Source organism: Rhinolophus hipposideros, assembly GCF_964194185.1.
Source record: "Rhinolophus hipposideros genome assembly, chromosome: 5".
Lineage (NCBI taxonomy): Eukaryota > Metazoa > Chordata > Mammalia > Chiroptera > Rhinolophidae > Rhinolophus > Rhinolophus hipposideros.
Genome location: NC_138051.1, coordinates 41,365,408 through 41,391,311, shown reverse-complemented (window position 1 = coordinate 41,391,311; position 25,904 = coordinate 41,365,408). Strand labels below are relative to the sequence as shown.

Genomic DNA, 25,904 nt, shown 5'->3' with positions numbered 1-25,904 from the left:
GCGCTTCGCCTGCGGCTGCTGCGGCGCACGCGCGCGGCCTCGCTCAGGGCGGCGAGAGGCGGCGGTCGCGGGCGCCGCGCTCCGAACCTGTCAGACCCGCGGAGCCGGCCTGGAGCTGCGGGCGCTGCAGGCGAGAGATCGGCCCCGCTCTCCCGCGGCTCCGGGCCGAGCCGTGCGACCCGGCCTGCCCCAGCCGGCCGAGGGCGGGGAGATGAACGGCGGCCCCGCGGCAGCGCCCCAGGTAGACGCGCCGCCCCTTCGCCGAGCCCCGGCGCCCTGGAGCCGGCCCTGCGTCCCCTGCCGCCCTGGGCTTCGGAACTTGTGCGCTCTGATGGGGCGCCTTTAATGTATAACGTGTTCCGTTTTCCACAGGATGGGGAGGGACGCGCGGCAGTGCCATCGAGGACGGGCGCTCCGGTGAAGTAGGAGCTGCCGGCCGTCCGCCTGCACCGGAGCCGTTCCGCGCCGCGGCCGCGCGGCCTCTGCGATGGCCGGATCCGGCGCGTGGAAGCGCCTGAAATCTCTGCTGAGGAAAGATGATGCGCCGCTGTTTCTAAACGACACCAGCGCCTTTGACTTCTCGGACGAGGTGGGGGACGAAGGGCTTTCTCGGTTTAACAAACTTCGAGTTGTGGTGGCAGACGAGGGTTCCGAAACCCCGGAAAGGCCTGTGAACGGGGCGCAGCCGGCCCCTCAGGCCGATGATGACTCCTTACTGGATCAGGACTTACCTTTGAGCAACAGTCAGCTGAGTTTGAAGGTGGACCCCTGTGACAGCTGCAACAAACGGCGAGAGTCGCTGAAGCAGAGAAAGGTGAAAACCAGACTGACCCTCGCTGCCGTTCTGTACTTGCTTTTCATGATCGGAGAACTTGTAGGTGAGTTGGGGTGCCAACTCACTTGACGTTTCCGTTTGTCAAGCTGTAGTTGCACGTGATTTGAGGTGTCAACCTTCTTTTTCAGGAGGCTCGTTATTTGTTCAGATACTGATCTCTTGTGATCTGTGACGAGGCCGCCGTTCCAAAGTGCAGGTCAACCTGCGTACGACACAGACTTACTGTATAATATCTTCATGGTATATCATGTAACTTTCTCTTTTTAAAAAAAAAAAAATGCTGATCAAACGCCAGGTTAATTTGTGCAATGTTTAAAATAGTGAATGATGTTAACATTGCTTGGAATCATACAGTTTTCACGGGATGAAGGGGCCTTGCTTGAACACCTGCTCCACCTTCTTTTTCACATACGGAATCTGAGGGCCCAGAGAGGTTAAGTTAGGGGGAAATTAGGTAGCTATGGAAGAGCCACAGCTACAGTCCCAGTTTCCTGATTTTTTTTCCCCCCTCTACATTTTACTTACGTGGTCTCTTTATATTATTTTCTTTTGGATGTGTATCCAAGAGGTTTGCAAAATTAAATACTACCAACTCATCTGAAAGCTTTTCATTATAAGGAGGAACTGAAAGGAAGCAGAAAATGGCTTCCCCAGGGCTTATGAAGTGGTTTTATGTTTCATTTTTTTTAAATTGTTTTAAGTAATACATTCTCACTATAAAATACATTCTTTGTTTAGAAATTAATTTCGCAGTCACATTACTGTGACTGCTAACTTCTCAGTGACTGTCTACAAAGTGACATTGAAGAAGGGAGATCATTCTCCCATGTTTGTTGTCTCTTAGTGATGAACCATGATGAGAACAGAGGTGGCAGTCCAGATGTAAGCTGCGGGTTGGAGGTTAAATGTAGGAGAATTATATATATATTTCCTACCTTATTTCAGACCACTCCTCCCACTACTCACTTCAGCCAGGCTGGCTGCCTTTCTCTCTACAATTCACAAAGCTCCTTCTTGCCCATAAAGTCTTCATATTGGCTGGTCCCTCTACCTCAGTGACTTTCAAAACAGCCTAGCATATAATGGTCTTCCAGGGAACCACCAGACAGGTCAAATAATGACAGTTCTCTGAGAATGGGGCTTTTAAGGAGCTCCAGCCCCATTCTGATCCTTACAGTGGCTTCCAGGCTGAGATTTTCACTGTGATTGCTGCTTGTTGGTTTCAAGGCTACTGAAAAGCTGGAGAGGGGAGATAGGTATAAGTCAAGTTAAAGTGCCACAGAGCTCACTGTTCTTACCAAGATTCATCCATTTTCCTTGAATAAATGCTACTTGTAACAGCCTTTGGTTAATTTCCAGAGTTCTGAAAAAGCTGATTGGGACAATTTTTGCCCATGTTCATATTGCTTTTAGGGAAGAGATGAATTGCAGAGGTCCTTACTCTGCTATTTTTGCTGATGATTACCAACATGTGGCTCTGTAAATTTAGGTTAATTAAAATTAAAGCAATTCAGTTCCATATTTTAAATGCTCAACAGCCACATGTGAACATTTCCTTCACCCCAGAAAGGTCTATTGAACAGTGTGGCTTAAAGGTGTTCTCACTTTATTGATGAGTAAACTGAGGCTCAAAAATGTTAAGTAACTTCCTTAGAGTCTGTGAGATTTCAAAGCCTCATGTTCATAACCACCAAGCTGTATTATCTGTCAGTCATTTCTAGCTTTTTCACGTCAGGGAATACATGAAAAATGATATTTGTATAGAGCACTCCAGAGTAAATGGATGTGATGACAAGATCACCAGCCTCAGTTCTCCTGCTATTTTTGGCTCTGCACACCCATCCCAGAAATAAGGAGATCACAGTTCATCACACGTATGTGTCACAACTCCCTGATCATGAAGTTCCACTATACAGTCTAACAGTGATTCTCAAAGTGTGGTTCCAAGACCAGAAGTATCAGAATCACCTGGGGACATGTTAGAAATGTAAACTCTTAGACCCCATCCAAACCTACTTGATTAGAAATTCTAAGAGTGGAGTCAGGCAATCTGTAGTTTAACAAACCTTCCAGATCATCCTGATACACATAAAAGTTTGAATACTCTGTATTATATTATAAAAGCTTATTCAATGAATGGTGCTAGGAAAATTAGTTGACCGTATGGAATAACATGTATACATACACCGCACAAGTTTGTGTGTGTGCATATGTGTGTAATCTGGAAAATCAATATAAAATTTTGTATTCTAAATACTACCCTATATCCCTTCTATTAGGAAACATAGCTGTTAATAGAATCAATTTTTTTTTTTTTAGAATCAATGCTTTTGTTTTAAACTAATGTACATTTTGAGTTTCTTCCATTTAATTTTGTATTCAAACCCTCCCAAGCAAGTGAATAACCTACCTTTTCTTCAGCTTTATTATAATATTTAGATATTGTGTTTATTAAATTCACTGTCTGATAGTAAAATTAGTAGGTTAAGTAAGTGCAATGCTAAAATGCAAAATTTTTCATTATGTGTTAGCCCCCAATTTAGTGGTTCTTAACTTTTGACTCCTCAGAGAATCTGTTAATAGAAATGGACATTCTCACTAGAGAAATAGATACATATTTAATGTTTTGCATAAAATTTCAGGTACCTTGATTTAATTGTATTAGGATAAAGATTTAGTTAGAAGTTCATGTTTTGTAGGATGTTATGTATTTTTGGCTTGATTACTTATATTTATTATTTTCGTTAACTTATTCTTTCTTCTCTCTCACCCTTACTCTAAGGTGGATACATTGCAAATAGCCTAGCAATAATGACAGATGCGCTTCATATGTTAACTGACCTAAGTGCTATCATACTGACCCTGCTTGCACTGTGGCTGTCTTCAAAATCACCAACCAAAAGATTCACCTTTGGATTTCATCGCTTAGGTAGGTCATTGGCAATTTATTTAGTTTATAAAATTTTATGGTAAAACCACAAAGAACTATAACCTTTGATTAACTGAAATCTTTCTGGTGATAAGCCTGTTGAAATAGATGAACAAAGCAAATGAAAATAGATGAACAGGATTTATTCAGATACATATCTTCCAGGGTACATTCAGCCCAGTCAGCTAAACAGTTTACACATATAAAATTATATGGGAATCATTAATTTTGAAAATCTGTTCCCTATGTCCTGAAGATGTTATCAGAAAAAAGTTTACCTTTAGTTTGTTGAAGCAAGCAAAACCACATGGGTTTAATTCATTTATGAGCATTAGCTTCTTTTTTTCACTTCAGGTATTCCAACCAAAGCTGCTGTAGCCCAGAATTTAAGCCTTGCTATAATATATCCAACATATACTGTGTGGCTGATCTTCATTGAGGCCATTGTATCAACATAATTCTATAAATGCTGACAAAGATTCTTTGTTTGACCAAACTTTAGTCAGTTTCCTGAAGCTTCTCCCAAGCCCATATGTGCACTTCCTTATGAAATCTAGTTTTAGCAAGAACCTTGCTAAGCCAATTTAAGGGAACCCCTACTCTCAATGTTTGATGGGTTATCCCCCAGGTCATGTGTCATCACCCTGGCCTGTCTTCAGCAAGACTTCTGTTAGGTCAGTTTAGCCAGAATCCTTCTTATTCCTAATGTTTCCTCTTAGTAATTTTCCATCCACTGACTCCCACCGCTTCTTGGCAGGCAAATTCCGTTTGCCTATGCAGTATTCAAAGTTGAGCCCTATCTCTCTACCCCACTGCAAAATTCCATTGCAGTGGTCCCTATACTTATTTTGATAGCTTCCCCCCTTGAATAAAGGCTCCTTTTACCATGTCTTAACATGTGTCATTGATTTTTTTCTTTTTAGCAATGCACACATATTTTTCTATTTTGAACAAATATTAATATTTAATTGAGAAGTTAAAATCATACATTGTTGTCCACAAAACTGTGCTTTTTGCTGTTACTGTTTTAAAATTTCTTGCCTAATTTTAATATTCATATAAAATAATTATCTGAACTATTACATGAAATGTCATCATGTAGGTCTTCTAAAATTTAGTCACTACATCTTTTACTGTGAAACTTGACATGGTAGCTGAATGACAAATTCCAAGTAGCTATCCACGTCATCACGGTGGGAATTTTTGTGACATCCCCACCGCTCAGGACTCTCAACTACTATATAAGAGAGCTCAAATGCTGAGTGAGGTTTTTCTGTTATTTTTTAAGCCACTGCATAATACGTTTGGATGTGTTCCAAAAAGAAACCCCACTATTATCCAACATATTACACATTCATTTGTTTATTGACTGCCTTGGTGTTTTTAACAACTTTGAAATTATTTTCAAACTTTAATTTTTTGTGATTAAAACACCTGCAATTTAAAATCTAAAACATAGCATCATAGAATGGGGATTTTTACCCTCTAGTACTATTTGAGAGAGTACATTTAATTTAGTCCTGTGGTTCTTAACCTCTTTTAGGATTTAGCCCCCTTGGAACGCTAATGAAAACAGTGGCACTTTACCCCAGAAATACATAATGAGTTAAAAACTAATAATCATGAAAATTCCACTAAATATCAAAGAAGTACTTAGTATTTATGTAGGTAGTCATTTTGTTTCTTCATAGATAACAAGGACTACAAAAAGATGAGAGAAAATAGAACTGACTCCTCCTGTTGGGTCTCTACTAATCTCTGTAGAAAGTCAGTCTTTCCGTTTTCTTAAAAGTACGAAGTTCAAGATGGGGGACTAGGTATCAGCATTTGATTCCTGTCTTTCCTGAGAGTGCATTGTAATAAAAAAAAAAAAAAAAAAAAGTACCAAAACAACAAAGAGAAGCAAATAGTGAGTCAAGAAATTTCCAGTAAGTTCTGGAAGTTGGAAAGTAGATGGGAGTGGGTTGAAGGCAGAAACAAGTCAAGAAGCTACAGCCTAAAGTACGTACACTGAGCAAGGAACTGGATCAGTCCAACATATCTCCAAGGAAGACTCGGGACAGAGATGAAGTGAGAACTGGACCTGAAAACAGGGAAGATTAACTGAACGACTACACATAGGAAACTGCTCCCACTAGTTGACTATGCCCCTACCTTCCATCCCATCCCCACCTCCACTCAGGCAGACTGCATTCCCCCCTATCCCCCGTAAAACAACATAGTTCTTCTAGAAGAAATTGAACAAAATGGGGAAAGCTGAGGCTTCTAGGCTTTTACCGTGTTTCCCCAAAAATAAAACCTAGCTGGACAATCAGCTGTAATGCATCTTTTGGAGCAAAAATTAACATAAGACCTGGTTTTATTTTATATTATGTTGGATAAGACCCAGTCTTCTATTATAGTAAAATAAGACTGGGTCTTATATTAATTTTTGCTCCAAAAGACACATTAAAACTGATTGCCCAGCTAGGTCTTATTTTCAGGAAAACACGGTAGTTGATGCTCCAAAAGAAGTACATTTTTTTATACTCGAATCAGGGTTCTGCAGCCTCATAGTTTGGTTCCCCACCTACTCACCCTAAAGTAATACATATGTCCTAGACTGCCCTTCCCTATACTGATTATTAGTAACCATTTTAATTAGTTGATCACTTACCCTCTGGCATTTCCTTCTTACAAAGGATAGTTTCCCTTTTCTTCTGTCCTAAATATGAATGGACAACCAAGGATCTTTCTGCAAATGAGAAAAACCAGCAGCATGAAAGAAAATGAACAAAACTAAACTAACAGAAAAATTAGTTCCAGAGAAAAGAGAAGTAACCTAAGGAACAAAAGAAAATGTTTTAAATTATCTTATTAACATACTCAGAATAATAAAACAGTAAAATATTTTGAAATAGAAACACAAGAAAAAGCTCTTTGAAACTGAAACATCACTGAACTTTAAAAAATGTTTTTTTTCAATAGAAGGATTAGAAAATATAATCAAGAAAGTCTCCCAGAATACAGAACAAAAAGATAAAAAACAGGAGGAAAAAGGTAAAAATTATAAAAGCACCATCTAGGAGGTCCAAAGTTGTACTATTAAGAACCTCAGAAAAAGAGAACTTGAAAAATAAAAGGGAGTGACTGCTTAGAGGATATAGGGTTTATTTTGGGGTGATGAGCACATTCTGGAATTAGTGGTGATTGTTGTCCAACATTGTGCATATACTAAAAGCCACTGAATTATACACTTTAAAATTGTTAAAATGGTGAATTTTATGTTACGTGAATTTTATCTAAATTTTTAAGTCATTAAATAAAAAAATTAGATATAGGACTCAAACCCTCACACTAGAAGGGCCTTTTGGGATCTTTGTATTCCAAAATCTTACGAAGATGTACCTAGATATGGAACTGATTTCACTTATTCTGTTCTTTGAAGTGGTGATAGTAATGGAAGAAAAACTACAGTGACTTGGGAAGGGTTAAAAAGACAACAAAAATAGAATAAAATAAAGCTATAAACCAAAGCAGTGGCTGTCGACAAATACCATTGCTTCATGAGTAATCTAGAAGTTCTGTGGGGGAAAGTATGTTTATATTGGACACATTTAAGTAGTGTGCCTCTTATGACATCTAATATCAAAACTTGGGAATTCGGGTCCTGGAGAACATTGCAGAAGGAATCCCTGTAAGAAATGTCTGGTTTGTTACTGTTGTTGAATTGTGTTTTGTTTTGATGGCATAGAGGGGTAGGACGGGTTGGTTTTTTATTTGTTGATTTATTTTATAAATAAGTAAAATGTTGCAAAAGTCAAAAATTATTTTTTAAAAGAAAAAATTTGTAGAGAATTCTTCAGAGAAGACTTCAGAGAAGGCTTACTTTTATTGCCCCCTCCAACGCACCCTCCCACCGCACTCCTTATTAGTAGCTATTTTAATTCGTTTCTGGCCTATCCTTCCAGCATTTCCTTTTGCAAGTATAAGCAAATACATGTACATGTTCATATCCTGCTCCCTGCCACCTTTTCTTATGAAAAAGGCAGCATACTGTATGTCCAGTTCTAGACCTGGAGGTGTGTGTCTGAATGATGGATAGCAGTAGTTATTTCCTAGATTTATTTTCCTTTTGTTTTCTCATAACACTTTATACATGCTTAACAGCATTTCTCACATTTTTGTAGCTGTTTTTTATGAAACAGTGTTTCCTTCTAGACGATGAATGAAATAAAAACAGGAACAAATAATATACTCTGTCTCTAGCACTAATAAGTGCTATATGTATAAGAGATTATTAACTGAATTGTTGCATATTCAGGCTGAGTAAATAAGGATATGAAAACTGTGAAACAGATAATTTAGTGTAGCCCATGATCCTCAAATCATTTGTATTTGGGGTAAATTAAACTAATTTCCAAACTGGGAGTAGGGCTGTTTTTGAAATTTTGGGATTAAAATATTTGGGACTTAAAAACATTTATTTATAATTTTGAAACTGTGGTCATGTTCACAAACTAGACAATACAAATTGATTTGACCCCTAACATAGCTGGTGGTACAGCCTGATTTATATGTCCTTTTGACTATTAAAAAATTAGTCAAAAGAGAGTTTCTTCTTTCTTATCTCAGTCAGGAGCCCATTTGTTTATCTGTTTTGGTACTTAACCACTTTTAGAGTTTTGTGGTTAAACTGTCTTTGGTTCATATCTGAGATACGCAGTTTTACCAGCTCTATGGAGAATGACCTTTTGTAGAATAATTGAATTTCTCTAAGTATGAGTTTCTTCTGTAAAATAGGGATGATAATACATATTTGTATTGAGAATTGTAAAAAATACGTAAGGTAAGGTGGTAAGGTATAAGTACCTAAATGTGGTACCTGACACAGTAAATTCCCAGTAAAAGTTAGTTCCAGTCTTCTTTTCTTCGCCTCCCCCCTTTGTTTTCAAAATGCTGATGCCCAGGTCACACCGAGATCAATTAAATTTGAGTCTCTGTGGAGAGATCCACACATTAGATTTTGTTTCCCCCTTCCCTCTTTTACCTGCCAGTATGTCATCTTACCCGGACTTTTTATCTCTCAAAATGATCCATGCTCCAAAATTGCCTGCCTTCCCTTTTCCCCTAATCAGAATTCTTATTCTCTCAGCATAACTGCCTCAGCTAGGAGAAAAGTAAGATGATTCACCGTGATGATTAAATAACAGTTTTAAAAGATGTGCTTTTTGACTCGGGTCTTTGGCAACACTTTTGGCAATATAACAAAATTTATTTTAGCAGAAGTCCTTCAGTCAAGGTGACAGAACGGTAATTTTAGATTTGAAGGGTAAACCCAAGTGGCTGTCCCAGGAGTCAGTTCCATTCTGTTAGTACTTTCCTTTATGTGATCTCACAGATGTGTAAAATCATTCAGATTTTTCTTTTTCTTTTCTTTATTTATTACTTTATAGTGAGTTACAATGGCAGCTTTTTTGTGGGAAGGGGGAGAGCAGGGAAGAAACCATATGTGAGTTATTTTTAAAATGCCTGGATTTATTTAACTGTGGGTATGCCATCTTAGAACTTAATGAAACCACACTGTGGGAGAAATCCCACAAATCTTTAGGAAGAATGGCACTATCTCCCAGACAAAGGAACTATATATGCTATTCTAAAGTGAACACCCCCACCCCCTTGCTTGCTTTCCACTTTTATCCTTCTTTGTGGATTATGAGTGTAATTGACTTTATTTATATATAGCTTCTTTCCAGTTCTTAGGCTAAAGAGGTGCATGGATTAGATAAAGATAGTGATCATGTGAAAGGACAGCAGTAAGCAAAGTTATCTGTATGTGAAATAAAAAGCAACACTTTGGTAATGCAAATCACCACCCTAAGTTAATGGCAAAGTGACCATACAGTAGTCTTTTGTAGCAAAGTGTTCTCCAAGGCAAAGGCCTTGGCAGATCTGGTTAAGATGATGGCTGTCCTGAGATAGGTATATGGGTATGATGCTAATTCTGCTTAGTTTTGTTATTTTATTCCCTGATGCTAAAGGAGCAGAAAGTATTCAGCTAAAATTCAGCTCTACGCCCATACACGCAGACAAAAAAAGAAAAAAAAATCTCTTCTGTCTCGTTAGTGATTCATTTGAACAATTTCTTTCCACCCCTGACAAGAGTCATGCCTATTGATTATTAACATCTTAGGGAGAATTAATTCATATTACGTGGACGTCTGTAGGAAAAGAATAGGTACTTCCTAGAAATGGGAGTTTTTACTGTGGCACAAGGAAGACATGAGTGAGGCAGTCAATGTTGGAGAGCCAAAAGTCAACTTGTAGTTCTGGCACCTTGGGGTGGATAGAGGGAGTGGTGAGAAGGCAGGAAATAGATTATTTAGAGTAGGAAGTGAGAGAATCCAAAGACAAACTGCAGTTTATCTTGGCATTCTAGTGGCAAGAGTGGGCCACTGAAAATCCTGTATGATGTCTTGAGTCTGAGTGCTGTAGGGCTGTCTGTGACTGAGTTAAAATAAAAATATGAATTTGGAAGTCCTAGGCAAATATAGTACAGTGCACTGATTTTTCTTCTGTTTCCTTCCTGTCTTCTACTGGAAGAAGGTAAAAAAGAGAAATAGCACAAAACGAAGTAGAAGACTGTATCTCCACTCTCCTTCCCTACTGATTTTTCTAGATCTTTGAAATCTGTCTTTAGATATGTACTTTATATGGTTCTTTGAGACATTAGAAAGACAAGTATTATATAATTTGAGGGAAATGTATTCATTATTGGCATCATAGCATTAGCAAAGTTAACAGTTTTGATAGGCCAGTACATCTAAGCAGCGCTCACAAAAAGGCAAATATACTTGGGTTGAGTGTGGTTTACATAGGTGAAGCAGACTATTCTTCATTCACTGAATAGGCATTCAATGCTTATCTATTAAATGAATAAATAATAGTATAGGGTGGGGAGACAGGCAGTAAATAAGTACATAAACAAAACATAATCATAATTGTATTAAATGCTACAAAGAGAAAGAATAAGGTACTATGATGGAGAATAACAGGATAGAGAAGTACTCAGTGTTTTCATATGAACTTTGAAAACCTCTAGTTTGGGCAATTTATAAATGTGTTAAAATGTGCAGTTAACACTTTTTAAATATTTTATAGTACTATCTAAGCTTGATAATCATTTATATTCTCTTCCATTTAATTTTTTCTCTTACCATTTATTGACCATTCAAGCCAAAACTATTTATTCTCTGTATGTGATTCAGGGTGTATTTTGGTCTTTATTAGATCATTTAGTATAACCAGTTGTTTATATTTCAGCTGAACAAAAAGACCCAAGTGGTGTTATAACAAAAAAATACATATTTGCTCATCTTACTCCCCACTCCAATGCTACAGTTCAGCCAGGTAGAGTGATTTAATTATTTGTGTGTAAAGTAGCAAAATATGTTAAAACTACTATAATAATAGGTTTTCTAGAACTTCCATAAAAATCTCATTCAAGAGTTTTTCATTTTTGCTAAATTTCCATTTAGTCAAGTTTACCTAAAGCTAATGGGGTAGTTACTTTCACAGAAATCTAGGGTTTCAATTGTGAAATTCCTGGTTCTCCTTTAGAAAATGAAAACTCTAAATGTTATGCACTCCTTTTGTCTTGAAAAACTTTATTGTATATTATGTGACCGGATACCAACTCAGAGCATGAATGAGAAGACTGGAACAAGTCATAATTTGGTTGTTGATTGAAAGCTTCCCTCTCTCTTAAATGTGGGGAGAAAAAACATTTTGCCTATGTTTATCTACATTCCATCATGTTAAAAATACTAGGAAAAGTTTTTAAACACTAATTAGTCCTATTCATGATATTTCACCAAAGTTTAATTTTTTCACAATGAATGAACTTTTTGTTCATTTTTATAATATTACTGCTATTAGGATTTTTAACTATATAGTATTATCTGTGCTTTATATTTCTCAATTATAATCTCAATCCTAAAAATCCACTGAAAAAAATTTTTCCCATTTGCATTTATCACTTTTCTGGCTAGAAGACATTTTGATGATTAAAATAAAAAATAACAGATGAATGTCTTTGCTTTTCACCAAAGGAACTAGATATGAGGCACATTCTTTATTAATTGCTGGAAAAAAGATGTCATTGATAGTAGTATCTTAATATGTCATTTGGGAATTTCTAGGAATCAGCTGAATTACTCTTAACTGTGTGGACAGGCATTGGGAACCCTTTTATGCTACTCAAACGTGGGTGAAAACTGTGTTGTGGAAAACTGCAGCTGCAGGAGCCTAATGGACCTCCTACGGGTAGAGCACTCCTTTGCCAAGGAACTCTGTTTATGCTTCAGTTTGACTTTCATTTTACTTTATTTTGAAGGTGGTTTTGCTTTATCTAAGAGTTCACAAAAAGGTAATTTTAAATGTTTAGGAAAATTACCAAATGTTTAGGATAAATCCAGGGTATGGATTTATCAGACTTAGCACATGCATGCATGCATGTGCGGTTCTTACAGGTTGCCCGATATGTCCGAAATACTGCTTGGGACATACTTACATTAAAAAATTATTTGTTGTTTATCTGAAATGCAAATTTAACTGGGCATTCAGTATTTTATCTGGCAGACCTACTAGGGTAACTATATAACTTACCATCCAAACCAGGACACTTTTGATAGTAAAATGGGGCACTTTTAATAATTATACTAGGACAACAGGCATAAATTGGGACTGTCCTGGGAAAACTAGAAAGTATGGTCAGCCTAATTATAGGGGGGTTTGAAAGAATTTTTAATTATTGGCTTTAGATTTCCATAAGCAATCACATCTCTATGTCATTAACTTGTATAGCGATGAATATAAATGTAAAGTATATTGCTTTATAATTTCATGTTTAAAAATTTGATTAAGTCACCTTAAAAGCTATGGTGTCCTAATTGCTAGCTTCAACCTTGACATATGATTAAAATTCATTCTTTTTTTGAAAGAGCTTGGGAAGGATTGGTATTTTTTTTAAATACCAATTTTAAAGAGAAAGTTTTCTTTCTTTGTGAGTAAAATGAGGCTGCCACTAGTACATGAGATTTTACAGTTTAAAAAATTGTTAATTCTTTTCTTTACATTATTTATATATATTTATTTTATCATCAGCAGGTATAACTTAGGAGAAGAAATTCCATGTGTTTTCTGTCTTGTTTTTGGCTTAATTCTTCTATTTTAATCTATTTACTTTTTGTTTGGGCGGATTTAGTAAATACACTAAGTCCCCTCTTATCTGTAGGGGATACTTTCCAAGACCCCCAGTAGATGCCTGAAACTGTGGATAGTATTGAATCCTGTATACGTGTATACTATGTTTTTCCAATACTTACATCCTATGATAAAGTTTAATTTATAAATTAGGCACAGTGAGAGATTAACAACAACTAATAATAAAATAGAACAATTATAATGATATATTATAATAAAAGTTATGTGAATGTGATCTCTCTCTCTGATAACCGATCTGATAACTAAGGGCTACTGAGTAACAGTTGGGGAGCATATATACACTATGGATACATCGGACAAAAGAGATGATTCACATCCTGGGTGGGACAGAGCAGAACAGCTTGAGATTTCATCATGCTACTCAGAACGGTGTATAATTTGAAACTTAGGAATTGTTTTTACCTGGAATTTTCCATTTAATATTTTCAGACCAAGATTATCCATGGATAACTGAAACCGCAGAAAGCGAAACTGCGGATACGGGGGGACTACAGTAACCTGTTGTTTATATTCATCTTAACCTTCTTAATTGTATAGCCTTTTATCTTCCCTTGTTCAGCCTAACTTCACTCTAAAAATTTATCCATAAATATTTGAATACCTGCTATATGCCAGCCACTCTGCTGAGTGCTATGGTAAATGTGACATGGAATGTAACTTGGTCATTTCCTCAAGGAGCTTAGAGTCTGAGCTTAATATTGTTGTCTCTCCACAGCTTTGTATATTTCAGTTGGTGTTTGCTCTGTTTTCTTCAGCCCTGTATCTCTTTCGAGACATGATTATTAGTATGTCAGGAATAGGTGTACCACAGTTTTGAATAGTAACTGTGTTTATTGTCTTACTCCAACATCTGTGATGCACAGGATTTCATTGGAGTTCTGTCTAAATTAAAGAGATGTCTTCAGGAAACAGTTTATAGTTGCTAGATAATTTTTCTGTGTTGTAAATTATAGGTTGGAATTAAAGTGTAGCAAAGTCCAATATACTTGAATTGCCTGAAACCTTTGAGCAATGAGTCCATCCAGATAACAGTTTTCTAGATTCTTTTACCTTTTAACACTTAACAGGATTAATGTCTGGTTTCTCTAAAGGAAAAGTTTTCTTTAAAAGTATTTTCTTGCATTTATTGTTTTAGCGTCAACACTTATATAATGACGTTAGTTGATTATTTTAATATGTACTTCAAATTGCTCTATTTTTTGCTATTTTGAAAAGATATAAAATTATTTCTATTTTATATTCACATGATATAAATTTCATATGGTACAAAAGCATATATAGTGCAGTCATCCTTATCTCCCAGCTCCCCATTCTCCTCACCACCAGTTTTTTTATCAGTATTTTGTACATCCTCCCACAGACTGCATAATACAGATCATTATTTATATATTCTCTTTTTTCCTTTTCACACAAAATGGTAACACCATGTACACTGTTTTGTACTTTGCTTTTGTCACATAACTATATTTTGGAGATTATTCCTTATCAGAACATAAAGAGCCTTGTTCTTTTTTTTACAGCTTCATAGTATTCCATGTTTCAAGTCCTCTACTAATCACTTTTTATTGTTTTCAATTATTTGCTATTATATACAACGCTTGATGAGTAGCTTCATAACATACCTCATTTTACACATGTGCAACTCAATTGGCATGAGCGTGTATATCATTCCTAGCAGAGGAATTCCTGGGTCAAAGTGCACTCATGAATACTTGCATGCATAAAAAATGTCTTTGGTTTTATTTAGTCTAAAAGTAGTAAGTGTTTGTGGTTAAAAACTTAAAATATTTCAAACATTACTGAAAAGAATAAAGTGAAAAATAAATTCTCCAAGCTCCTACTCCCACTTCCCAGATGTCACACTTTCTTGTCTATCTTTATGATTATCAATTTGCCTAATTGTTTTCTTTTTTTATATAAATGGCTGTATGGTATCCCGTTATATGTATATACCATAATTTATCCATTAAGTTTCAAACTCATTGGTGGACATTTAAGATCTCTCCAGATCTTTTTTGATACTACAGACAAACTTATAATGAAAAACCTTACAGATATCTTTGCATACATATGGATGTGTTTCTATCAGATAGATTCATAAAATCAAAGAATACATGCATTTGAAATTTTAATTAGTTTTACTAACTGCTCTCCAAAAAGATAGTTCCATTTGATCTTTCCACCAGAATATCCTTGTTAACTCTGGCTGTTACCAAATTTTTTAATTTTTGCCAATTTAGTAAAGGCCAAAAAGGAATTTTATTCCTATTTGAATTTCTTCTATTATGATTAATTTTGAAAAATTAGCCATTTCTGTTTATTTATGTCCACCCATTTTTCTTATGATTTGCTCACTTTGTTATTGATTTGTAAGTGTATTCGTCTATTAGGAAATTAGTCTGTGGGCATGTATGTTACAAATATTTTTTCTCAGTTTTTCATTTTTTACCATATGTATGGTCTATAAATACATAATTTGACCCTAAAGAGATGAGGGGAAAGTGGGGAGTAGGAGGAGTGTTAGTGGAGAATCCAGACCAAACTACTGAACTCTTTTTAAATAAAAATATATATTTATGTTGTATACCTGAAACTAACATAAGATTATATGTCAGTTATACCACAATAAAAAGTTCTATATCAAACAATTAAAATTTTTTTAAAGAAAAATAACATGACAAAAATGATACAGTGCTTTTATCTCCTTAGAGGCAAGAAGATAAATAATAGATTGTACAGTGTTTAGTTTGTATAAAGTGTAATAACCATGCTACAAATACATTTGTTTTTTATATTCTTCCCTCCAGAGGTTTTGTCAGCTATGATTAGTGTGCTATTGGTGTATATACTTATGGGATTCCTCCTGTATGAAGCTGTCCAAAGAACTATCCATATGAAATATGAAATAAATGGAGATATAATGCTCATTACCGCAGCTGTTGGAGTTGCAGTTAATGTAATGTAAGCTCTGTTTTTCTTAATTTAATAGGCTTTATTTTTTAGAGAAGTTTTAGGTTCACAGCAAAATTGAGGGTAAAATGCGGAGACTTCCCATATACCTCCTGCCCCCATACCTGCTCAGGCTCCCCCATTGTTAACATCTATCAGTAGAGTGATACACTTGTTACAACGGATGAACCTACACTGACACATCATTGTCACCCCACGGCCATAGTTTACAGTAAGGTTCATTCTTGGTGGTGTACATTAGATGGGTTTGGATACATATGTAATGACATGTATCTACCTTTACATTGACGTGTGTCATACACTCTATTATTTTCACATTAATATTTTAAAATACTGTCATTTTAGAAACTAGTATACATGCATTCAGTAATATGCAGTGATATTTTAATATAATTGTATAGCACGTAAATTTTTCTTATAAATGTTAATAAAACGCTGTTGGAATTACAAATTCCTCATTAGTTTGCTCAGGGACACTGAAGTTTGACTACCTATCAAAAGGACAAAGTTTTTTAATTTAATTTTTATAATACTTTTATGTTAAGATTTTTTTTTTAACTACCAACTTTTTTTTCCTAAAAACTGAAATTTTTCAGTTTTATACTTAATCATTTGGATCAGAGGTCAGCAAACTTTTTCTGTAAAGGGCCAGATAGTAAATATTTAGGCTTTTAGAGCCATACAGTCTCTTTTGCATCTACTTAACTCAGCTGTTAGAGAACAAAAGCAGCCACATTCAGTATGTAAACAAATGAGCATGGCTGTGTTTCAATAAAACTACTTACAAAAACAGGCAGTGGGCCAGATATGGTCTACAGACCATTGTTTGCCAGTCCCTGTCCTAGTGGCTTCCATTTGTACTTCAGATAAAATTAGAAGTCCTTACCAAAGCCTTTTCAGTAAGATCCTGTGTACCACTCCAGCTCATCATCTAGCGCTCTTGCTCACTTTATTTTTGCCACAATGGCTGCCTCGCTTTTTTAAAGCACATCCAGCACATTTTCATCTCAGGGCCTTTGCCCTGGTATTCCTTCTGCCGAGAACACTCTTCCACCACAACTTGCTTCCTGACTTCATTCAAGTCTCTGTTCAGAGGGAATCTGAGAAAGGCCTTCTCTGGCACCTCTCCCCATTCCCTCCATTCCCTGGCAATGCTTTTCTTCACAGCGTTCTCATTGCTGGCAGCACATTAGGTATTTGTTTACTTCTCTGTCTTCCCTACTAGAACATAGGCTCCCCAGGGGGTAGGGGTACGTCTGTCTTATTCACTGTTTTGAAGCCAGCATCTAAAACAGTGCCTGATACATACGTGATAGGCGCTCATATATTTGTTAAATGAATGAGTTCCATGTTGCCTTAGTGTATGATTAGTGACAGATATTTTTATCAGTAATGTTAGGAAGAAAATTGTGTTCTCTTTTAACAGAATGGGGTTTCTGTTGAACCAGTCTGGTCACCATCATGCCCATTCCCACTCTCTGCCTTCGAATTCCCCTACCACTGGTTCTGGGTGTGGACGCAGCCACGGGCAGGATAGCCTGGCAGTGAGAGCTGCGTTTGTACATGCTTTGGGCGATTTGGTACAGAGTGTTGGTGTGCTGATAGCTGCATACATCATACGATTCAAGGTAATATGATTGCTAATTTTTCTATTTTAAAATATATATAATTTCAACATTAAAACTAAAGGTGATTGTGTTTTATCAGTATACTAGACACCAGTGCCAGTCCTTTTTATTTGCTTTTACGTAAGCCTAAATGAGCCACCAGGCTAGCTCTTTTGTTAGTACTAAACACAGGAGAATCACATCACGAGGTAACGTATCTGTCGCTGCCTTTGGTCGTGCCTTCACTGGAGAACTCAGTTTTAAGCCTTGTCGCTGAACTGCCAGATGTGGAATGGGGACTGTAGTGAAATCCAGAGATTTGGAGTCTAGTCTAGGCTCTGCCATTAATGCTTTGACCTTGAGCAAGTCCCTCAACTCTAAATTTGAGTTCCTTCCTCTTTAAAATGAAGGGCTTAAATCAGATTGATGGCTGCTAAAACTCCTTCCAGCTCTGATATTCTGGGTGGAAGATTTAGAGAAGGTACAGAGGAAAACAATAGAACAAACACTTCAACTTCTGGAAATAGGTCCCATGAGGAAAAGCATTTAAACAATCTAGGACAGAGGGAAAACTCAATTGCAATATCCAAGTGTTAAAGGTCTTCTCCAGTCCTGCTAAAGAACAGGATACAGGGTATGCCTTACTTTGCTTTACAGTCTGGTTTATGTCTGTCAGTATTTAATCACACAATTTTGATCAATCATCTTACAGCCAGAATACAAGATTGCTGATCCGATCTGTACATACGTCTTTTCGTTACTTGTGGCTTTTACAACATTCCGCATCATATGGGACACAGTAGTTATAATACTCGAAGGTAAGATCTCACTAATACCCTCACTGTGGATTTATTGCTTCCCTAAATCAGATTGGGGGTGGGGGAGGCAGGGCAGGAGCCTTGTCTTTCCCTTTCTTTCTGCTGATTTTTACAAGGCTACAGTAACACCACCTTACATGTATATAACATACAAGAATCCATGTACTTCCCATCTGTTACCCATTTGATCCTTATCACAGCTAAGAAACGTTGGTAAGGCACATTATTATACCCATTTACTAACAAGAAAATTGGGGTTCAGAGGGGTAGCATAACTTGAATAAGGTGATGCTGTTCACACACTATGGAGCTAGGACAAGAAGGCAACTCTTTTCATTCTTAATGCAAGTATATGTAGGGGTTTATTTATTGATTCCTTAATTTCCATTCCATTTAACTTGCTGCTTTGTTACATTTTTAGCATCCCTGCCTTACTTGTAAATATAAGTTCTCAACAATAAATTTATCATCATTGGATGTTCCTCTTTTTTTGTTTGTTTGTGTTTTTGTCTATCCTAGTTTACTAGTTAAATGAAATACTCTGGTCTAACATTCTTTTTTAGTGAGAATGAACATTTTAAAAGTATTTATTAACCTCTTGTGTATATCCTGCTGTATGTTTGCATGGTTTATCTTAAAGTATTAGTATATTTTAAAATGTTCGTTTAAAATGAATTTGGTAAAGCCATGTGGTTTCTTTAAAAAACAGGGTCCTATCCATAATGTATAACTTTTTTCCCCAAATATATGTTACTTACAAATGATACATTCTGGACCGATAGGTGTGCCGAGGCATCTGAACGTAGACTATATCAAAGAAGCCTTGATGAAAATAGAAGATGTACATTCTGTGGAGGATTTAAACATCTGGTCTCTCACGTCAGGAAAACCCACTGCCATAGTCCACATACAGCTAAGTATGTTGCTGAGGGTAAATGCTGGGATTGGTGGACTCCTATCGTGGGAATTAAACATCTGTGTTATAATTAAGTAGGAAGACTTTTCTGCTGGAAAGATTTGTTTTAAGGGAGGTGTGGGCTCTTCAAAACGTGAGTTGCAGGTCAGTATTGAGAGCAGAGCAATAATTTTTGATGTATTTGAGATGAGACATTACAAATAGATTTTTGCCTTCAGATTAAAAGCATTAAGTATATTTACCATGCTTTTTCTACAAAAGAAAAGCTAGACCCTATGTTTTTATTTCTGTAAATCATTTCAGAGATTGATGCTTTTTATTTTTTATCTAAATAGTACATGCAGATGGTTTATAAAAGAAAAAGTACAAAAGATGAAAGACTTGTAATTGATTTATAGTATTCTTTCTCTACCTGATAGTGGACTAGAGAGATTGGGATAATGGCTATTCTGGCTTTATAAATTGACACACTTCTCTAACAGAATAGCTTCAAGAGGGTAGAACTCAAACTAATAAAAATATGTTCACAATATATTAAGGTTTTTTTCCCTGTGTCTTATTCACTAATGTGTAATTATGTACAATGAAAATAGTAATGATATTTTCTTGACATTGCAGTTCCTGGAAGTTCATCTAAATGGGAGGAAGTGCAGTCCAAAGCAAAGCATTTGTTATTGAACACATTTGGCATGTATAAATGTACTATTCAGCTTCAGAGTTACAGGCAAGAAGTGGACAGAACTTGCGCAAATTGTCAGAGATCCAGCCCCTAATTTTAGTTGTTTGGGGGACTACTTTCTGCCTTATTTATCCTGCAGTCACAGACTTGAGAGCAATAAATGCACACCTACATGAGAAAATGGAATCCCTGACAGCTGTGTCCACATCACACACCAGTCTTGCAGTCAGCCTGACAGTGCTAGTTTCTGTTTATGGTAAATGAGACTTTACCATGATTTTCAGATGAAGATGTTTCTAAAACAGTGTTTACAGAATGAGACGTGACTCTACAGATACCTCATAGAAGACAATCCAAGACCATACTTCGTTAATTATGACAGAGTACATGTCTTAAAGGAAGCATCAAGAGTTCTCTATTTGCATTTAAAAATACTTTTCAAAGACCATTTTGTATCAAGCCAGTGCTGGAAAACTGAATTTTTTTAATGTAATCTTGACACCCAGCTTCTAGAATTTGACACCTAGCTCTCTTTTTATAGAAATTATTTCTCAACAGATTTCAGAAAGTACTAGTAATTATCCAGAGTGGAATAAGCATGTATTCCTAAGTGTTTCAGAGATGTTTTATTTCACAAATAAGTCTTAATGTTATTGGTATAGTTATACTTTATATAAACAACTTTTTCCAGATTTTACAGGGTTTTGAATCTCAAAGTTAACGTTTTTGGTTATTTGTAATCTTATCAGAACCAGATCTTTACATATTGTGGTCATAATGTGGTCAGTGTCATTAAATTATTTAGGAAATATTTTCAATATTAATCTGAATGGCAGAAGTTAATCTTAAATTCAAGTTACTATATGATAATTTAAACAAAATATAGGAGTGAGGATGGGTTGTGGAGTTTTAGATTTAAGTCTTCCTGAAATCACTTTTGTTGTTCATGGAATTTATCTTTACTTACAAACAGCAAGAGACTGCAAAGTGTAAACAATGATACCCTGTCCTTTTAAGAACTGCCTTACGTTTTGTACAGAAAGTTTGTGTGGTTCTTTGCTTCCTGCCACCAGTTAATCTGTGTGTGCCCTTTCAGAATAGAATTCTAGAGGGCTAAGGTTCAGTTTGTAATACCCACCTCTCACATGTAGATTAACCACATTCTTCTAGAGAGAATTTCTGTTCCATGATATGGGTTAGGGATTCTCCAGGGACTCGAGAAACCCTAAGATATAATTTTGAGGTTTTCCAATAATACCATAACAGAAATGCTCAGAAGGATTGGGGTAAGATATTACTCTGAGAAAACAAACATTTCAAGGGTTTTTGACTGTGTGTGTGTGTGTGTGTGTGTGTGTGTGTGTGTGTGTGTGTGTTTTAAAGCACTGGTATAGGATGGACATTAAATCTGTGTTGTAGGGAGGCTAAGCATAAACATTTCCAAACCAAAAGCAACCTAAAGTTTTTTTAAAGAGGCAACTGTGACTATTCATGTTTCATTTTGCAACTGTTGGTTTTGAGATTATGCACATTAAGAATTCATTTTCAGCAGAGAATCAGAGTAAAATAGCAACGTACCAGACAGATTATGAGCTGAAACCCTAGATAGACATGCAGATGACTTAGAATTTAAATGAAGAATAGGAAACAGATTTCATCTTTTTACCAAGTACTGCAGTATAAATAAACCTAAAATAAAACCTGAGTTCACCTAAAAGATTGTTAAGAGTTGATGGTATCCAATAAAAGAGTTTATGAGGGTTAATGGTACCTAATAAAGCCCAGAATTTGTTGAATTGAATTGAAAAATGTATGGGATTCTTATTGTGAATCCATTTAAAATGATTAATTTTTCAAAAAATTCACAAGCATATAAACTGTTTAAATCAAAGTACTCTTAAATATAGAAAGCAAGTAAGAATAAATGAGAGGCATTTCAGTGCATATCTGGGCATTTATGGACTTTGGGTACTTAGCAAGAGAAAGGAAAAGAATATTCATTATATGTTAATGGGTTTTCTCATATTTGCAGATTTTCCCATATCTACTGAACTTGTTTCTTATGAACTTTCCTTTATGTTAAATAGGTAGATATCTGAATTTTCATGTCGAACTGTTCCTTGAAAAGTTATTGGGTAAAACAATCTAAAATCCATTTAGGATTGAAAAGGATCGTTTTGTAAAATGCAGAAACACTGAAAACTTTTGTAAATCTTAATTGTCATGCTCTGTTTAAAGTGAGGTACATATGAAGTTTCCTGTGCTTTGCTTTTTGTAGCAAGAACTACAGATTTTGTATTTTACTGAGTCAGTGAGATTGGAGAATTGATAGGTTGAACTTTCTGTAACTTGACAAAACCACAGAGAAGGAAGGCTGTGACCTTAGCAGATGCGAGCAGGCATGCCCAGCCTCTGCCCCAGTGCTGGGTCGGCCCTTCACCAGCCCAGCAGCTGCCAGCAGCCACACCCCTTGGCCAGCTCCCGGACAGAGAGCTCCCCACTGTCCTGTGAAAAGCGTTGGCTGAGTGTGGATAAACCCCTGGGTTCATTTTGCACTGGAAAAACAGACCACAACATCAAAACTGGGCAGTTCTTCAGTGCGATGTGTTTTAATTGACATTTGCAAATAATCAGTTACTTGTATACAGAAACCTGTTTCCCAACTCTAGCCAGATGCAGCCTTTTGATTTATTTTAGGAAAAGGCCTATTGTTTCATTAACGACCGTGCTGCCTTAGAAATACAATGTAGGGAATGTAGTTGAGTAAGGCTTATTTCAGAGAACTTTGAAGTGCAGAACCAGAAGTGACTAATTCCTACATACATTTCCATTAGCCACAGTTGCGGCTCTCATCAGTATTGTTTGTCAAGTCACTGGGTTTCTTATTTTGCCGTTTCTTTTTCACCTTTTTTATGCTTTATATCCATTTTGTAAAATGAAGTTTCCTGCTCTTAGGAGTGTCAGGGTTCTGGTTCTGTCTCTTGAACCCAGATGTCCTGATTGACAAACAGTGTTTGCCTTTAGTAGAATTTTCCCAGACTGGGCACAGGGAAAATCCGATACAGGAGCTTCTCTTTCATTTTAATGTGAGAAAAGAACTTTCAGAAACAGAGACCCTCTTAGGAAAATGTTTCTGGGTGGGGAAGAACCTTTGTTTAAACAGGTGACTGTTCCTGATCCAGAGTCTCTGCCCTGAACTTTATAGAATAAGTGACAGAAACAGACTGGACTCTGCAACCACAGTGCAGATCGTTGCTAAGACTCTGGGTTGTGGCTCAAACCCGCACTCACTACTTTAGAAGAGATAACCATTCACTTCTGAAACAAGCACAATTCGCCACATTTATTTTATTTCTGTGCATGTATATTAATTGGTTCATCATAACGAATAAGGTGTTCTTAGAGAATTTGAGCCCCTTTGGAATTAAGTGTTAGGCAATTTCTGTTGACTGTACTTTATATACAGTAAATTTGAAGTTACAAAATGTGTTACTAGGTGTAAGATTAGATCATTTGGTTCGGTTTGTCTTTGAACCAAGCTGAGCTCATGAGCCGGTTGGGTAGTAGTCACAAATGAACAGTGACGCCTCCATATATGTATATGATGTCTGGAAGGGAGGCAAGCTTGATCTTCAAGTCAGTAATCGATTAAAATACCATTTGCAAACCATAACTACAGATATGTCCTGTGAATCCCACCAGACAGGGCTTCAGACCTGTTTCACAAATCGCCAGTTAGGGAGATTGTGATGTTGGTAGTAACATGCAAATTGCAGGAAAGAAGTTGTGGGAGTTTCTCAGTGTTGAATTGTGTGTGTGCGGTCAGGCCAGTCTCACTGAATTCTCGCTTACAAAGGGTCTAACTTGTTTTTTCTAATCATATTGTGAGTACCAATAAACAGTTTCTGATTTGGGGTAATATTGGAAAACATTTATGGAGAGACTTGCACAGTTAAATCTGACAGTGTCGATTTAAATACTGCAATTAAGTATATTCTGAAATAACTGCCACACAAAATTGAAATGTGCCAGTAAGTCCGCTTTGCACCTGGAAGATACTGTACATCTGCAAAGCTTATGCTTCTCTAAGTAAATATGTTATTAAGTAAGCCATATCACAGTTTAAGAAATTGTATATACTTTTCCATATACCCCTTCAGAAACCAGATATTTTGCATATGATTGATTCTAGAAAGATGTTGAAGCTGGGGTTTGTCCATGTAATTTAAAATCAAAGTATATATATATATATGTATATGTACTGTATTTGCAACTTTTAAATTGTAATTTCCTACACATTTATTAAATAAAGTATTGTTTTGCCATGTGGTTTATTAAAAAATGAAAATGTACAGTCCCTTAAATTTCTGGGGTAGTTTTAATTAATTAAGAAATAGTAGGCCTTGAAACATAATCTTCTTAAAAAGAAAAGGATTAGAAAATAGATGATAGCCTATCTCGTCTTACAATTTCAGATTGCAATGCCCTCTTAGATATTTAAAAAATAAGCCTGGAAAAAAATCTTCCAGATAGAGTACAAAGAGATATGAAAAGAACCTTTACCTTTTTATTTTATATGTCAATTTTTAGTGTCCCTCCAACCCCAGCAACAGTGGCAGAAAGGAAAGAAAGAAACCCCTGTGAAAGTAAGACTGGTGACGACCGTCGTGAAATGTAAGAGTAATGACGCTCCAAGAGTGTAGACCAGGGGTCAGCAAACTACTCCTCCTGGGCCCTAAAAGCTGAGAATGATTTTTATTTTAAAAGGTGTGGGGTTTTTTTAAATCAGAATAATAGTTATAACATTTTGTGATGTGAAAATTATGTGAGCTTTAAATTTCAGTGTGTAAATAAAGTGTTTCTTGAACACAGCGACACTCATTTGATTATGTGTTGTCTACGGCCACTTTCCCTGCTGCAGTAGCAGAGTTGAGGAGTTACGACAGACATAACACCTGTGCTGCCTGTCCCTTTATGGGAAGTTTGCCAGCCCCGTACTGTGCTCCTGCTGTACTGTGAAAGCTGTCACAGCATGCATGGATAGTGCCAGCCCTCCTGGAGCCCGCGTAGGAGTTGCTGTGACTGGTCCGTCTGAGGCTACCTGAGTCACCAAAGGTTGTTTTATTCCCTTGACCTTTTCCCCTTGGAGTTGGGGCAGAAATATAGGAAAAGAGTAGCAGGGTTTCAGATATTATCTATGTACCATATATTCTATCTAACATTCACTAGCAAAGCAGATTTCTGCCCAGACCACCATGATCACCAGAATCATTTTAACTATTTTTCAACATAAAGCTTATTCACCTGACTTTTAAATTTTTCACTGAAGTAAATGACAAAAATAAATGAAATGAAAATGTATATATGTTGAATACCTTATGTAATTTGTGCCAACTAGGAGCTCACAAATGAAAAATAACAATTTATCTGCTAAATTAGATGAAAATGGTTATCAGGCTTTTAAAATAATATGTTCTTTAAAGTTTTCCAGTTACCTAGGAAAAGACTCTACGATTTTTGAAAATACTAATAAAATACAGTTTTAGATGTTATACTAATAAAGAGATGTTGCATATTATTTGATTATCTACCTAGTTATATTTCTATTTTGATGTGTCATTTTTTTTTGTTTATGTCAGATGCTAATATCTAATTTGGGGTGACAGCCTTACAAGCTCTTGTTTATGGTAAACTTTCAGCTTTATTTAATGTACTAGTAGAATAATATTTTGGGTTATAATTCATTTCCAACCATGATCTGTTATAATTGCTATAAAATAGACTATAATTGCTATAAAATAGACTAAATATAAATAGCAATATGAAGCCTTATGACTAAATATCATCTGTACATTGATCATGTGTTTAAGATTAGGTTTTAAAATC

At 36.3% G+C, this 25,904-nt stretch overlaps 1 protein-coding gene across 6 annotated transcripts; it reads left to right on the top strand.

Annotated features, from left to right (window-relative positions):
* SLC30A4 (solute carrier family 30 member 4) lies at positions 1 to 24,890 on the top strand. 6 transcript variants are annotated; one of them, XM_081049688.1, is made up of 8 exons: positions 26 to 241; positions 373 to 878; positions 3,618 to 3,764; positions 15,836 to 15,989; positions 17,425 to 17,626; positions 18,318 to 18,423; positions 19,206 to 19,340; positions 24,609 to 24,890. In XM_081049688.1, the coding sequence occupies exons 2-8, from the start codon at positions 488 to 490 to the stop codon at positions 24,719 to 24,721; spliced, it is 1,248 nt and encodes a 415-aa protein (XP_080905814.1). In that variant the 5' UTR covers positions 26 to 241; positions 373 to 487; the 3' UTR covers positions 24,722 to 24,890. The 6 variants fall into 6 exon arrangements, 5 of the variants coding, with proteins under 5 accessions (XP_080905813.1, XP_080905811.1, XP_080905814.1 ...); XM_081049686.1 differs by having other exon boundaries at positions 19,958 to 24,890; XM_081049687.1 differs by having other exon boundaries at positions 1 to 878.
* Positions 24,891 to 25,904: the final 1,014 nt, after the last annotated feature.